Source organism: Heterocephalus glaber, unplaced genomic scaffold (assembly GCF_053883595.1).
Source record: "Heterocephalus glaber isolate CG9 unplaced genomic scaffold, H.glaber_assembly_v1.0 deba00000331, whole genome shotgun sequence".
Classification (NCBI taxonomy): Eukaryota; Metazoa; Chordata; class Mammalia; order Rodentia; family Bathyergidae; genus Heterocephalus; species Heterocephalus glaber.
The window spans coordinates 21286754-21302538 of record NW_028258142.1 but is presented as its reverse complement, the minus strand read 5'-3'; the positions used below and the strand labels follow the sequence as shown (position 1 = coordinate 21302538).

At 32.7% G+C, this 15785-nt stretch overlaps 1 protein-coding gene across 1 annotated transcript in view; it reads left to right on the top strand.

Annotated features, from left to right (window-relative positions):
• The window catches only part of LOC101716322 (glutamate decarboxylase 1-like), a 166565-nt gene extending 151462 nt beyond the window's left edge, over positions 1-15103 (top strand). The window contains exons 9-18 of the mRNA XM_087190738.1: positions 1929-2044; positions 3608-3687; positions 5593-5647; positions 6178-6294; positions 7084-7148; positions 7252-7330; positions 9390-9539; positions 11311-11418; positions 12930-13019; positions 14930-15103. Coding sequence (XP_087046864.1) covers positions 1929-2044; positions 3608-3687; positions 5593-5647; positions 6178-6294; positions 7084-7148; positions 7252-7330; positions 9390-9539; positions 11311-11418; positions 12930-13019; positions 14930-15103 — 1034 coding nt within the window. The remainder of the gene's footprint in view (positions 1-1928; positions 2045-3607; positions 3688-5592; positions 5648-6177; positions 6295-7083; positions 7149-7251; positions 7331-9389; positions 9540-11310; positions 11419-12929; positions 13020-14929) is intronic.
• Positions 15104-15785: the final 682 nt, after the last annotated feature.

Here is a 15785-nt window from a genome sequence, read left to right as displayed (position 1 = left end):
TTCTGTGAAATATATTGTTGGAATTTCAATCGACATTGCATTAAACCTATATAGTAGTTTTGGTAGTATGCCCATTTTCACTATATTGGTTCTTCCTATCCAGGAACAAGGGATGTCTTTCCATTTTCTTATATCCTCATCAATCTCCTTTTTTCAAAGTGCTATAGTTTTCAGTGTAGAGGTCTTTTGCTTCCTTTGTTAGATTGACTCCTAGATATTTCATTTTTTTAGAAACTATTGTAAAAGGAATTGTATCCCTAATTTCTCTCTCAGTGAGTCTATTATTTGTATATAAAAAGGCTATTGTTTTTTGAGTGTTGACCTTATATCCAGCTACTCTACTGAATCTGTCAATTAAGTCTAGAAGTCTTTTGGCAGAGTATTTTGGGTCTTCTGTATAAAGTATCATATCATCAGCAAATAAAGACAGTTTAACTTATTCCTTTCCTATTTCTATTCCTTTTATTTCTTTCTCTTTTCTAATTGCTGTGGCTGTTTTGAGAACAATATTAAACAGCAGTGGTGATAATGGGCATCCTTGTCTTGTTCCTGAATTTAGTGTGAAAGTTTTCAGTTTTTGATCATTTAGTATGATGTTGGCTGTTGGTTTTTCATAGATAGCCTTAATCAAGTTGAGATAAGGACCTTCTATTCCAATTTTCTGTAAGGTTTTTATCAGCAACTGGGATCTTGTCTTATTAAAAAGCTTCTGCACTGAAAGAGAAACCACCAACAGAGCTAACAGACAACCTACATTGTGGGAAAAAGTTTTCAGCAACTATACCTCAGACAAAGAACTACTATCTAGAATATATAAAGAACTGAAAAAAATCAGATCCCCCAAATTCAAAGATCCAATTAAAAATGGGTATCTGGAATGAACAGACATTTCTCAGACAAAGAAGTAAAAGCAGCAAATAAATATATGAAAAAATGTTCAACATCACTGGTTATTCAAGAGATGCTGATGAGAACAACACTGAGATTCCACCTCACCTCAGAAAGAATGGCTGCTATTAAGAAATCATCCAATAACAAACGCTGGCGGGGGTGTGGGGAGAAAGGAACCCTTCTCCATTTTTGGTGGGAGTGCAGACTGGTGCAACCACTGTGGAAATCAGTATGGAGATACCTCAAAGAACTAGGCTTAGAGGTCCCATTCGACTCAGCTATCCCCCTGCTGGGTATCTTCCCAAAAGAATTAAAAGAATCATATCACAGCGATATATGTGCACCCATGTTTATAGAGGCACAGTTCGTAATAGCGAAACCTTGGAAACAGCCCAAGTGCCCATTAATTGGAAACTGGATAGAGATGTGTTTTTTTTTAATAAAATGGAAAACTACTCAGCCATAAAGAACGAAAAACTAGAGACATTTATAGCTAAATGGATGCATATTGAGGCCATCCTCTTAAGTGAAATAAATAGAACACATATGTGTAAATACCGAATAGTTTCTCTAGTGTGAGAAACTGAAAGTGTAATTAAGGATACACGCGGATGAAATGGCCTAATAACATATTTCTCGGATTGTGTTTCCATCTCGTGTCATACGACTGTATCGATATTTAAATTAGGGAGAAGCTTGGCTTATGTGGAGTCTGCTAGCTAACTGGAGTTTTTTTCCAGACCACTGTTTGTTCAGTGTTGGCTTTGGGGATCTTTCTGAAACAAATTGCATCATCTGTTGTCTTATTGGTGCTTGAGATGCTTTCTTAAGTTATATGGAAAAATGTTTAAGTGCTTTTCAGTTTTGTTTTGGTTGAGTTCTACTGTATTCGAATATTATTGTAGTTTTTTCTCCCTCACATTGTTCTTCTTTGAATGGTTTTAATTTTTTTATGTGTGTGTGTTTGATAATAAAGTTATTTTAAAAATGTAAAAAAATAGAAAAAAAAATTAATAGGCACTACTTCTCTTTCCTAGGCGGGAGTATATCAAACCTCTATGGTATACTAGTAGCTCGTTATAAGCAATATCCAGAGGTAAAAACAAAAGGCATGACTGCACTTCCCTGCGTTACATTATTTGTATCTGAACAAGTAAGTAACAAAATTAGGTTTTCCACATTTAGAGACTCTTTCAAGGTAACCTAATAAAATAATGACTAACAATGTTAGCTTCAGGTTTACATTAAATATGTTTGAGTAATCTCTGAGTTTAGATTTACATATTGATATTGGAGAAGCAAAAAAATTTCCAGTAAATATTGACTTTATAAATAAGCAATTGAAGTAATTCAGGGCTAAATTTAATTTCAACATGTCAAGAACTATCAATAAAAACATGATTATAAATATATACAGCATAACTTTATCAAGAAAAACAAGCTATAAAAATCACAGATTTAATAATTCTCTTCAACATTCAAGAAAGACAAGAAAAATATAATTAATATTTTATCTTTCTAGATAGGACCAATGGAATTAGTTGAAAAGAAAATTTTACTTTTTTGGATCAAGTCCTCAGCCATATGTCTGTGATACCATGTTGACAATACATGCTCTGAAATATTCTTTAGTTTTGATGTTCCACTTTTGTGTATAATTTCAAAACTTTTATAAAAGCAATTCATGTCTGGAATAAATCTGATGACTTTCTTCTTTCCTAACATCGCAAAATATAAGATCTTCAACTATAATAGTAGTCTCACTAGAATTATACCTGAAAGTATTCAGAAACATAGCGACTTTTGGGAAATGTTTCAGTTTTTGAAGTGACTTTCCTTTGCCAAACTAAAATTGGTAGTATTTATTTTTATATTATCAAGTTGGAAGTCACTGGTACATACCCGATGAAATTTACTATGGCAATTAGTATAGTATGCTCATTCACAATTATAATTTCTATCATTTGATATAAAACATTTTAAAATAAAGTGTGCAAATAATCTTAAATTTCATAGTGTAGATTTTAAAAAATCATTTCCTATTTAAAGTACATATTCTATTTGAACTATATATTTTATTTAAACTACATATTCTCCATTGAAAAGAAAACAGCTAAATTTTTAATTTCTATATTTTTCTCTCATATATCTGATCTTTTCATGGAAATTAAAAATTATCCAGGCCAATTTTAATTTTTTGAGTTGCTATTACTTCCGCATTACTGGTATTATTTATATGACACGGAATGATCCGAGCAAAGAGTAGGTAACTAGAAGGTAAAAAGTCAAAACTGATGTCAGAATCAGAATTAAATATCAAGCAAGAATCAGTGCATATCTTCAAGTCTTACTCTTAAAAAAAAAAGTAATCCAGGATTTAGACCTGTCTGCAGCAGGAGAAGATTTGCCTGGAGGATACTACCGTTCAATTTATAGGTGACCTGTCTTCATGTGTATACAGAGGGCTAGAGTATTTTATTTCCCACTGCATGTGAAGAAGTCTGTGATAGTATCTTTAAGAAATTGATGCTAAGATCATCTTCAACTCATCAAAATCATAATGAAGGTCTGAAAACATTCCTTAAGATTGATAGTAAGCATTTACATATGGATATATCCATAAACCCATTCAAACCTATGCTTATACACCCCCAAATACACTAGTGTATAAGTGATGAATGTACAAGAAATAATGTCTTTTTAATTTTTGCTCAAGGGTCACTATTCAGTGAAAAAAGCTGCAGCACTTCTTGGTATTGGGATTGATAATGTAATTGAAGTAAAATGTGATGAAAGGTACGTTTCTTAATAAATTCTCAAAAATTTTATTATCACTATGCTTCATAGATTAAAATTCCACTTCCTATTGCTCCAATTTTTAGTAAAAATACCCTTAAAGATTAGCTTCATTTAAATTTTAACAAGAAGTAATTATGAAAAAAGTACCAAAGTACTCTATCATATTGTTAAAATTTATTTACTAAATATGATCTTATGCAAGTACGATTGCCACACAGCTCTTCTATATATTTTTCTTTAATAAATACACTCAAATATCAATATAGGCATGCTTGGATATAAAAATTCAACTGAGTTAAGTAGAATACAAAGTGAAAATACAGTCCCAATTGCTTTGAATTTCAATCTTTATAAACAATACAAAAATTTTAACATATACTCTGAAAGAACATTTTATGCATATCAAACTTCATCAATTCTATGTTAAATTCTGTAATTTGATTTATTAATTTTTGGCATTATGTCTTAGATATATTATCTCATGAATTCATATACATTTTTCTCTTTCTTTTAAAATTATTTTGGAGCATTTTTTTGTATAAATGTAAACATAATTTCACAAATCATTACTAGGTAAATATGTTTGACTATCTTAGTATGAGAATCTCTATTGCTTGGAATTGTATCATTGGCTTAGATGATTCTCCATTTCAGGTTTGGTAAAGATTTTCCATTTTTGTTTGAAATGTTTTTGAGTTAATAAGGACTTTTATAAAAAATATTAAGCCTGCATATTGTCAATATTTATACTCTTGAAAAGTGTGATAGACAGAAATGAGGTTTATTGTTCATCAGAACAATATGTACCTTGAAATACACTGACCAGCCAGTTGTATATTATTATGAATTACCTATTTATGTATGTTATCCACATTTTTTGTAGTTTAGTATTTCTCAGTGGCTTATAATAAATCTACATATTTAGAAATTCTTAAATATGAATTATATGATAATGAAAGGTCTTGGATATATATTTTATAAGTTTATTATTCAATATTTTAACTTAATTTATTTGATTGTATATTTCCTGAGAATGGTCCTCTTTTTATACTTTACATCATTTCTATTATTTTAAACAGAATTTTTCTATTATTTATTAATAAAAGTAGGTATTAAAAAGTGGGAACATGATTTACCTTTTGTAACCTCTCAATTTTCTCAACACTCTCTTTGTTTCTGCTAACAACTTAAAGTAGTCCAGGTTTGCCAACATATTTATTCCAATTAGGTTAATTTCTTATGATGTTTTCCTTTTTCCCTTTTTTCCTCCCTTCCTCTTTTTTCTCTCTCCCCCTTCTTCCTTTCTTCCCCCTTTTTTCTTCCTTCCTTCCTTCCTTCCTTGTTTTTTCTCTTTCTCTGTCTTCTATTAGATTTTTTTCAGAGAAAAAATAGAGTATTGATTATAGTATCCTTATCTTAGTTTTAACTTAATAGAATACTCCTAGTGAATCCTCAGTAGGCATGGTGCCTTTTATTCTCATGGCTGGATGGAGTAGAAAAATATTGACTTTCATTTTTTCTTGGAAATTTGTTTTATACACATGTGAAACCACCTTAACTCACATCAGTCACTCCCTTTAGCCCCACAATTTGGATACTTGATTTTTCTATCTTAATATCAAGAGATCTTTATTTTCTAATTAAAATGTAATAACAGAAAGGAAGAAAGAAAGAAACCAGAATTTTCTTATTTGTTAATGATGTGACTGAATAGTAAACTAAGCATTCTCTAAATCAAATAAGATGGTTTTAAGGAATTGAACATTTACCTAATGCTTGTTTATATTGAGAGATACTAAAAAAATTACCTTTTCTTATCTTACATGTCATTTATTCTTCAAAATAATAGACTTTACATGTGTGTTAACTTATAATAAATCAATGTGTATTTACATTTCTAAGGGGAAAGATGATACCAGATGAGTTAGAGAAAAATATATCACAAGCTAAAAGAAAGGTATGTTTTACAATTCCATAATCAACATACAAATGTGTCTTTATATTCTTTACCAATTTTCATTAATGGAAAACAATTGATAAGAAAATTGCCAAGAAATATAAAATAATCCCTAATTGTAAATAATTCCTTAGGTAATTAAAGTTGAATTATTAAGTGACATTTCCGTATTTCTTTAACAGTATTGTTAGTTATATTATCAAAGGAGACGTTATAACGGTATTTCCTCCATAAGGGAAAAAATTCAGCCAGTTCTATTTTTATAGTGTTATTTTCTTAGAATAAATTCAGAGAAAGATAATAATAAATGAAACTCAGAGGCTTGGATATTAATTCATCTTATGATTAAGCAGCTTCCTCCATTGCTTTATGTACCTCAAAACATTTTAAATTATTGGGTATTTAATATCAGAATCAATGTTATCCAGCCTTCTGACATCTAGAAATTTAATGGCTAAGTAAGGATATTATCCTTGAGAACTTCAAGAGATGCTAAAATGGCAATGTCTGAGTAGTTTTAACATCTACAGGGCCAAACTCCATTCTGTGTCAGTGCTACCGCCGGAAGCACAGTGTTTGGAGCCTTCGACTCCCTCCAGGAGATCGCTGATATTTGTAAGAAGCACAAACTCTGGATGCATGTGGATGTAAGTTACCACCTTTGGTCTGGCTTATGATATCCCTTAAGAAATAATTTATACAAGCAATCTTTAGATTCATAACAGACATTTCAAGCAGTATAAAATTTACCCTTTACCTACATTTTTACATTGAATAGATATGGAGAGAGGGTAACTTTATTTTTATAAATTATTTTTAAATGGCCTTATTTCATTATGGACAGGGGTACAGATATATCAAGTGATACTAACAAGTCTAAATATCTCTTAATATTCAACCAAAAATTTAGAACATTAACATGAAAAAATAGTCAAACATTATTTGAAATCAAAAGAAGATTTAGCTCATTACTATAATTTACATTTCTTATTTAATACCTACAAGGAAATAAAAACTTTTGATGCTATTAATTTAGTACAATGACTGTTTTGGCAAAAAAAAATAACTGATTGGAGTTGGTCGAATTTAAAGTTATATATTTAGGAGAGATTTTAATTGTTTTGTATTATAGCCAAGTTTGATGCTGACTTTTAAAACTTTTAAAAGATCTGTTTTTGGAAATTATACAGAAGGTATACACTTGAATTAATGAGGAACTTAAAACTTTAATGTATCATGAATACACAATGAGAATTCATGGGAGGAAATTATAAAACATGTTATTCTTATAAGTAGGATAATTACAATTATAATTATCTAGCATGGTAATTATCTTAAAAATCAATTTTTGAAATAAACAAGATGGAAAAAAATGGTCTGTGTGATTTAAAAAGAGATCAATTAAGTAAAGTGCATGTGCTCTGTATTTGCTGTAGGCAGCTTGGGGAGGAGGACTACTGCTATCCAGGAAGCATTCCTATAAACTCAGCGGAATTGAGAGGTGAGGCAGCATTGCTGGTGAGAGCAAGAGAACATATCATATTTAGGCTTCTGTTCTCTTCTGCTGGACAGTGAGTGCTAACTGGAGCTGTTTTATTACTTAGGGCCAACTCTGTGACCTGGAATCCACACAAACTAATGGGTGTTCCCCTTCAATGCTCTGCTATCCTGATCCAGGAAAAAGTAAACGATTTCTATTTTTAACTCATGACTTACTTGAGGGATATTTTAGTAATAATTACCTTCATTGTGAATGTTATAAACCAAAATAGTCACAGCCTTCTTGTACTATACATACATAGGGCAGCACAGTTTGCCTTGCCAAGGAAAATGGTTCCCCTTCCCTTGGTCTTCAAGTACAGTGGTACCTAAATTCATGGACATTTTTAACAAATGTTTGGCAAAATTTTGTTGTTGTTTGGCAACTCTGCATTGGGTGACAAACAGGTCCACAGCCATCTTTCTCACATGAACATTAACGTGGCCATCTTTTCCAAAATTGTGAAATGAATTAAGTTTGTGAACCGAGGTACCACTGTAGCAGCTACAAGATAATTGAGATACCACAAAATCAGATGATCACAATGGACAGGTGCTAATTCAGTGTATAGTTATTGTATGAGAAAATAGACAAAGATCAGGTGTAGAGAAAACCTAGAAACCCCCACCCCCCATTAAAAATTTTTAAAAACCCACCTCATCCTAGGGCCAGGGATTTAGTTTAGTGGTTCCACCACCTGCCTTGCAAGCACAAGGTCCGGAGTTCGGTCCCTGGTAAAAAACAAAACAAAACAAAACAAAACACCCTACCATGATTGACTTAGTTACTTTTTGTTGCTAAGACAAAATACCCAACACCCAAAGTTAAAGGAGGACAGGTTTATTTCAGCTCACAGTTTGTAGAAGTTACATTCCATAGTTGGCTGGCTCCAGAGCAAGGTGGCAGGGCAGAGGGGCATTGCAGAGGAGAAACAGTTCATGATAGGGCAGGAAGAAGGCAGCAGGTATCAAGCAGCAAGCTTGCCTTTCCCTTTTATTCCTTCCAGGATACAAACCTGTTGGATGGTGCTAGTCAAACCCACTGTGAGGCTTTGATCTGAAGTAAATCTATTCAGCTACACCCAAAACTATGCTAATTCTAATCAGTGGATTAATTTAGTACCACACACCCTCAATCCCAGTGTGACATAGCCTAGATCCAGCCAGCTCTGAAAAGCCCCACATATGAGTGCATGAGGCTTTGGGGAGAAATCTAGATGCAAGTCATAACCATGACCAAATAAAATATTTCTTGGGGCCCAGTGTGTCTGAATTTATAATCGCAGAGTGTAGGGTCAAAATAGAACTCATTTAAACTATAACAGTAATACATTTTTGGCATACAAAAAACATAGTTATGAGTTATATTAAATTATTTTCTGCTTTATATGCATGTATTTTATCTTCATGAATAGTGTATGTGAGGTTTTAAAAGAGTTAAACTAGTGTTCTCCCCCAAGGAGATATACAATTATAAAGTTCAATTTGAGTGTTCTTATTTCTATTTTCTGGTCAGAACAGCAAATCCTTGCTGTCAGTATACCTTTGGAAACATTGTTTTCTTTATCTTTTATTCACAAGCAATTCAAAGGATTTGGAAATAAATATAAAATGCCCATGTTTCTATTACAAATTGCCTTAATTAATGCTCTCAGCTGACCCTTTGCATACTTAGTTTTCACCTCATGTCTGGTTATGAGCGAATTCCAATCATGTCTCATCCCTGGCTCCTCAGGCTGGAACTATCAGTTCTGCTGTAGCTTCTGCCCAGTTGGACACATGGCAATAATATTCCTTTTGTAAAATGGCAGCTGCTTCTTGCTCAGGGGCTGCAAGTTAACAGTCTAATCCTTTTGGGTTTTTTTGGTACCGGCGATCAAACTTGGGACCTTGAGCTTTCCAGGCAGGTGGTGGGACCACTGAGCTAAATCCCTGCAAGTCTAATTCTTTCTTACCACCAATGTGTTCAGTATCTAGAAATTATATCTTAGCCATTTTTTTTTCTTTGAGAAGCTTTTGAGTTTGTTCTCACTTCTTCCTAACAGCTTTGTTTTCAACTTTCATTTTAGATACCTTTGTGTCTAGAGTTCAAATAGAGATTTCTTTCAGTCTTCTCAGATTTCTAAGTCCATAATAAGTGCATTGAAGTTATACATTTTATTTACTCTAACATCTGCATATTAAATATGTTTTTCCTTTGTAGGGTCTTCTGGAAGCATGCAACCAGATGCAAGCTGGATATCTTTTCCAGCCAGATAAACTCTACAATGTTGATTTTGACACTGGGGATAAAGCTATTCAGTGTGGTCGACATGTTGATATCTTCAAGCTATGGCTGATGTGGAAAGCGAAGGTTGAGATTTGCCATCTTTTACTCATTCTGTTTTTCTTGGAATAGAAAGGAATGAAGTAAAAAATTGTATTTATTTACATGTTGGAAAAGAAGTACCAAAAATGTCAAATTTTTAGGGTTATAATAGGATGATTTAAAAAAGAACACATTTAACTAATGAATGTGAGGATTTTTACTAAGAATTAGAGATGTTGACATTTTAGATTATATGGTAGTAGAGAACATGTGGATATTAGGGGTGCTCCTAAAATTAGAACCTCTAAAAATTGTTAAGAACCAGAAAGATAAGTATATGGAATGTGTAGGTTGTAAGAAAAGAAGGGATAATCAAGCTGTAGAATATTAAGCCAACCTGATTAATTCATATTTAAATTAGAGTGAAATAATGCTTCTGCCATATTAATGAAGTATGACAACTATTTACAAAAATTTGTTAAGCACTGTTTAGCCAGGCAGCTGACTGAGTTCTGGGAATGCAGTTAACCAAAAAGAATAAATTTTCTTCTCTAATGGAAGTTAAAAAGTACCATAGCAAATAACCCATATAAGCTTGAAATAGCTGGAAGTGCTATGAAGAAAACTAAAGGAAGTTGGAGGGTATTGAGTGATAAAACTCAGACATTTTATAAAGTACTAGAAGACCTCTCTATTGAGGTAATATTCATATAAGGAAAGAAACAAATGAACAAGCTATAAAAATATCTGCAAGAAGTGCTTTCTGGGAGATCGAGTAGTGACCGCAAAAGTCTGTAGGCAGTACATGTCTTAGTGAATTAAAGGAATAGAAAGCAGACCCTCATAGCTGGTAAACAGTGAGTTGTGGCACATTATTGGAGAAGAAGTTTGAGAGACAGTCCAAAATTATGTGATCCAGACATTAACAACCAGGGTAAGGCAAACATTTTGGATGTTGTTCTGGTTTTTATGACAAATCTCCAGAGCAGGGCCAAAGATGAAGAACACTGAAATATTGAGGACCTTAGAAAAGAAAGAGTAGAATTGATACATTGTGAGACTGGGGAGACTCGGGGAAGAAGGTGTGTATAGAAACATCCAGTGTTCAGTTTTGGATGTGTAATATTGAGGTGTTTATTAGTCAAAGGGGAGATTTGAATAAGCTATTGAATATATGAATTGGAGGTGCAGAAATGAGTTTGAGCTGAAAATACCAGTGAGAAGGGTGATCAGCCTATGCATAGCTCTTAGAGCAATGAGACGAGCCAATGTCCGCAAGGAAGTTAAAGTGACTGGAGACACGGGTTAACTTCTGTACCTTGATTTTCCACTCTACAGGGTTTCATTAAGAGTAAGTGAGTTTAACTGTGTTAAACACTGAAGTACATGACTGGTATATACCACAAGTTGACATATGTTCGACTTTAAATATACTATGTTGCCAAGTATGCCAAGGTCTTTGTCACAGTTCTCCTACTCCTCACATCATTATATATAATTTAAATAATTGTTTCACATTACTGGAAAGATTGAAAATTCATATAAAATATTTAGAAAATATTTGTAAATTCAGGCAACTTTAGCTTAGAAAACTTTAGTAACTTGACTTATCAAGTTCCACAGAAAGTAGGGAGTAAATTCAAGATGAGAAGACAGAAACACAAATTTGTGATAACATCTACTTATAGTAACATAATAATCACATATTTATTTGAATGACTGTATTAAAGCAAACAATATGTTCAGGAACTTCTCTAATTTGATTTAAAATAACTTACTTGATTAAACTTTGATTTTATTTGTTTTAAAATGACAGGGAACCTGTGGCTTTGAGGTACAGATCAACAGATATATGGAACTTGCAAATTACTTCTATAAGATTTTAAAGAAAAAAGATAATTTTAAACTCGTGCTTGATTCTGAGGTAATACATCTTTCAGGGGATTTTTTTTAGAGGTTTAATGGATCTTTATTTCTTTGGTGACCATTCTTACTTAAATCTATTACCTTTTACAGGAATCCTCAAAAGTATTATAAATATTTCATTTTACTTCAGTTCAAATCAGGTTTTATAACCCTCTCACTTATGTTTCATTAAAGCTTTCCAGCTAAAGGTCCAAAAGGCTTGTATTGATGATTATATTCAATTAAAAAATTTTTAACACAAAACTGATTTTTACTGCTTTCTTGATTTTTCTGGCACTAAATAAAGGATAATTTAATATTTCTTAGCTTTTTTTTTTTTTTTTTTTTGGTAACAGGGATCGAACTCGGGTCCTTGTGCTTGAGCAGCAGGCAGTGAAACCCCTGAGCCAAATCCCCGGCCCTCTTAGCTTTTTTATTGTGCATGAGATTATGTAGTTGGGTTTCTGAAAGGTAAATGATAAAAAAAGCTAGGCTTTAAATTATATGACAAGTTTGTGTTATTAAGACAGTCAATAGATATTAATGACAAACAAAAGATTTTTGCTGGCATTATATCCTTCTCCCTCTTCAAAGGTCCAATTAGCCTTGTACTGACATACATTAACTTATGCTAATAAGAGTAACTAGTAGGGGGCCGGGGGCGGGGTTTTGCTCAGTGGTTTCACTGCCTGCTGCACAAGCGCAAAGACCAGAGTTCAATCCCCGGTACCAAAAAAAAAAAAAAAAAGAATAACTAGTAGGAAGCAAAGGTGCTTTGTTTATCTTATCACTGTATCCTTGACTATATTCTTATCTTCATTTTTGTGTGTTGTCCCTTTTTAGGTGGGACCTAGAAGTAAAGTTTGTATTTGTTTTTAATACCACATATCATCTGATTATCTATTTTTCTCTCTGAATAAGTTTTGATAATTTATTTTTCTTCTGCTGCTTATTCACTCACACAAGCCACAAACCCTGAATTCATCTTGAAAGGCTAGCATCTCCTGAAGATTTTGGAAATTCTAACATTCCCACCTATACTGACAGCTATTGCTTTGGTGGAGTCTCCTATTCCTCCCGCCCCCCAAATAATATTCTATTTACATCTCTTCCATTACATGCTTCTCTAAGCCATTATCCATATTTCCATTCAACTAACTTTCTCATACACAAAATTTGTGCTATCATTATTTGTAGAAAATCTTAGAAGTAATGGACAGATAGAGATACTTAAGGGACTTGCTAGACAAGAGTATGTGGAAGAAGATCTACATAGGCAGAAAATTCACCAATAGTTATGTTAGGAGAGGGTATTTAGAGAAAAACAAGAGCCTATGCCTGATCAGTTACTCTGAGGACAGTGGTTATTTCTTTTATCTCTGTGTCAAATGCCTGACATGTATTAAGTGCTCAAAAACTATTTTAAGTAAATTAAATATTAAATTAATTAAAATACTTCTGAAAAATTAAGTCATTAAAGAATTAGATGAGATTTGAAGGATACTTGTAAAATTTCTGTCTTTGACTTAGCCTGAGCTCACCAATGTCTGCTTCTGGTATTTTCCTCCAAGACTTAAACATCTCCCAAAAGGTTGTGAAAGAGATCAAGAACTCCACAAGGTAGGTGGACTTTATTTTTACTTTTGTAGCATTTTAATTTTAGCATTATTTTTTAAACAATGTATCTGCTTTGTTTGGTTGATTAATACTTTTTTTTTTTTTTTTTTTTGGTACTGGAGATGGAACTCGGGTCCTTCCACTTGCAAGTCAGGTGGCGGAATCACTGAGCTAAATCCCCAGCCCCCATGGTTGATTAATAGATGGTAACCCTGTGGTCCGAAGTCACAGGTTTAACAAATGGCAGATTGAAATCCTAACTCGTCAGTTTTTTGCAGATCAACCCAGGAATCATTTATATACTCAAAAGCTTTGGGTGTCTAAAATGCAATCAACTGTTTCATTGTCTTTAGTTAATTCATTCATTAATTAATATTTGATGGGTGTTCCAGTAGGACTCAGCAGTATAAAGTGAGGAAGAAAGAATGCCTATCCTAACGTAGCTGGAAGGCTCAGTGGGTGAGAAGAGAATATAAATAACTATAATTCCTTAGAAAAATATTTAAAAATTTGAAATACTTATCATAAGATCACCTGAGCAAGAATCTGAGAGTTATTTTATTAGAAATTTATTAAAATATTTTAAAACTTCAAATAAATATCATAACAATTGAGATATTTCATCTTTATCTTAATAATTAAGGAGAACATCATCATCATTATATGTTATTTATCCATATATTTATTGTAGGCTTTTGCCTGTCTTAAGCCTACATAACATTTATTCTTTTTATCACATATATTGCCACCATTTTTCAAGTTATACTGCTATTACAACCACTTATTTTAGGTAATTTGGGGTGCCCTAAGGTAAGTGGAACACATATATATATGATATAGATGTTTAAGGGCATCAACTTTTATATCATCAGAGTTTCACTGGGCTTGTAAGTCAGAAAAGAGACCTTTTTTATTTTGTTTTTCACAGTGCTCTTTATTTTATGCGTTCAGGCTCTTAATTTTTTAAAAAACATATTGAGTGTGACTTTTCACTAGAATAATTACCACCACTTAAGGGTTATTGAGAAGCATATTTATACTGATTTAGCAAGAGGCTTATTGAAGTATACACAACCACTTACCCAGAGAGCTGTCCCTTTTAGGGCTCTGCGCATGGTCCTGGACAGAGGGCAAGGGAAGGCTATGAACAATTTCTAAAATATCTCCAACAGTAACTAAAATCTAGTTACATGTGTCTCTCAGTACATTTGGTTCTGCACTACCCTTAGACTTATAAGAAAGTATTTAAGAGATGATATTTGTAGCAGTTTAAAGATAAATTGTGTGTAGCAAAGATAGAGCATAAGATCATGTTGAATATGTATAGAAGCCCTCCCTCTCCCCCTGTATTTCAAAGTGTTAGTGTCACTTTGTGGTATAATCCTAGCCCAAAGATGGACTATGTACCAAGGCCATATATATGCTGTCATTTTAGGAGCTAAACTAGACAGAGCTTATGTCTGTGAAATTTACAAAGAAGCTGTTTTGCTGCAAAACAATGACCTTGTAGATAAACTCAAGATATATAATAATGATTGAAATAATGCAAATCAGAATACTGAAACATAATATTTTTCCATCCTCTATTTCATTTTAACTCTTCCTCAGATTCTATTTGACTTGCCAAGTAAATATAAGAAAATGACACACACTTTTCTTTAATGAATTCTAGCATATTTGTATTGTGTTATAAGTTTGTTAACTACGAATCACACAGTAGTAAGACCTGCAGTTTGAATATAGAATGTGTTGATTTTTCCTGTACTAAGCTGTTTCATAGAAATTATCCCTGACAGCTTTAAATTGTTTACAATTTACTTGAAGCTAATGATAGTTATGTAGCTATCTGGAGTGTGAAAAACGGTATGTACTTGAAACAATTTCTTTTTAATAATATTTTCATTTACACACAGATTGCTCCCAAGATTAAAGCACAGATGTTAGAAAAAGGCACAGCCATGATAAGCTACCAGCCATGCAGAGACAAAGTAAATTTTTTTCGAATGGTCTTTTCCAATCCTGCGACAAGACAAACAGATGTTGACTATCTTATTGATGAAATAGAAAGGCTTGGGAAGGATTTATGATACCTCAATGTGAACTTGACTATCACATGCAAATACCAACTTTAAATATTGTATTGCTAAAGATAGGAATACTAACAGTGATGTTCTCTCTTTTAGAACTTTTGATTCTCTTTTGGCCAATGAAATGTTACATGATGAAAAGGGATTAAATTAACTGAAAAAAATGTATACAGTAAGTCCCCAACTTAGAAACATTTAAGTTACAAACTTTCACAGATACAAATGGAGCTCACAATACAAATATTCATTTTGTTGACTTGAACAAATTGTGCAAGGAGAGCTTCTGTCTGCTGGACCTTGTCACAGTTATGCTGTGTGGTTAATGTATAGTGCCATAATGCACAGTAGTACAGAACAATCAGGGACTTACTGTACTTTTGAGTGTGTGTTTGGTTTTTTTATGCTTTACATTGTATATTTGTGTCAAAGGTGTGTAATACTCAATTTGCCAGACTTTACAAGTGGAAGAATGTTCTCTTGGAAAGGAATTTGTAAGTTGAGGACTTACTGTTTAAATGTTTGCTCATGTATTTGTTATTTTCATTAACTCAATAAATATTACTGAGTATCGATCAAGTGTCAGGTGCTTTTCTCAGTGATATTAGGCTACATCAGTAACTACAAAAGACAAAAGTCCCCTCCTCTTATAAAAAGATACCTTCCATCATGGACATTCTAAAGC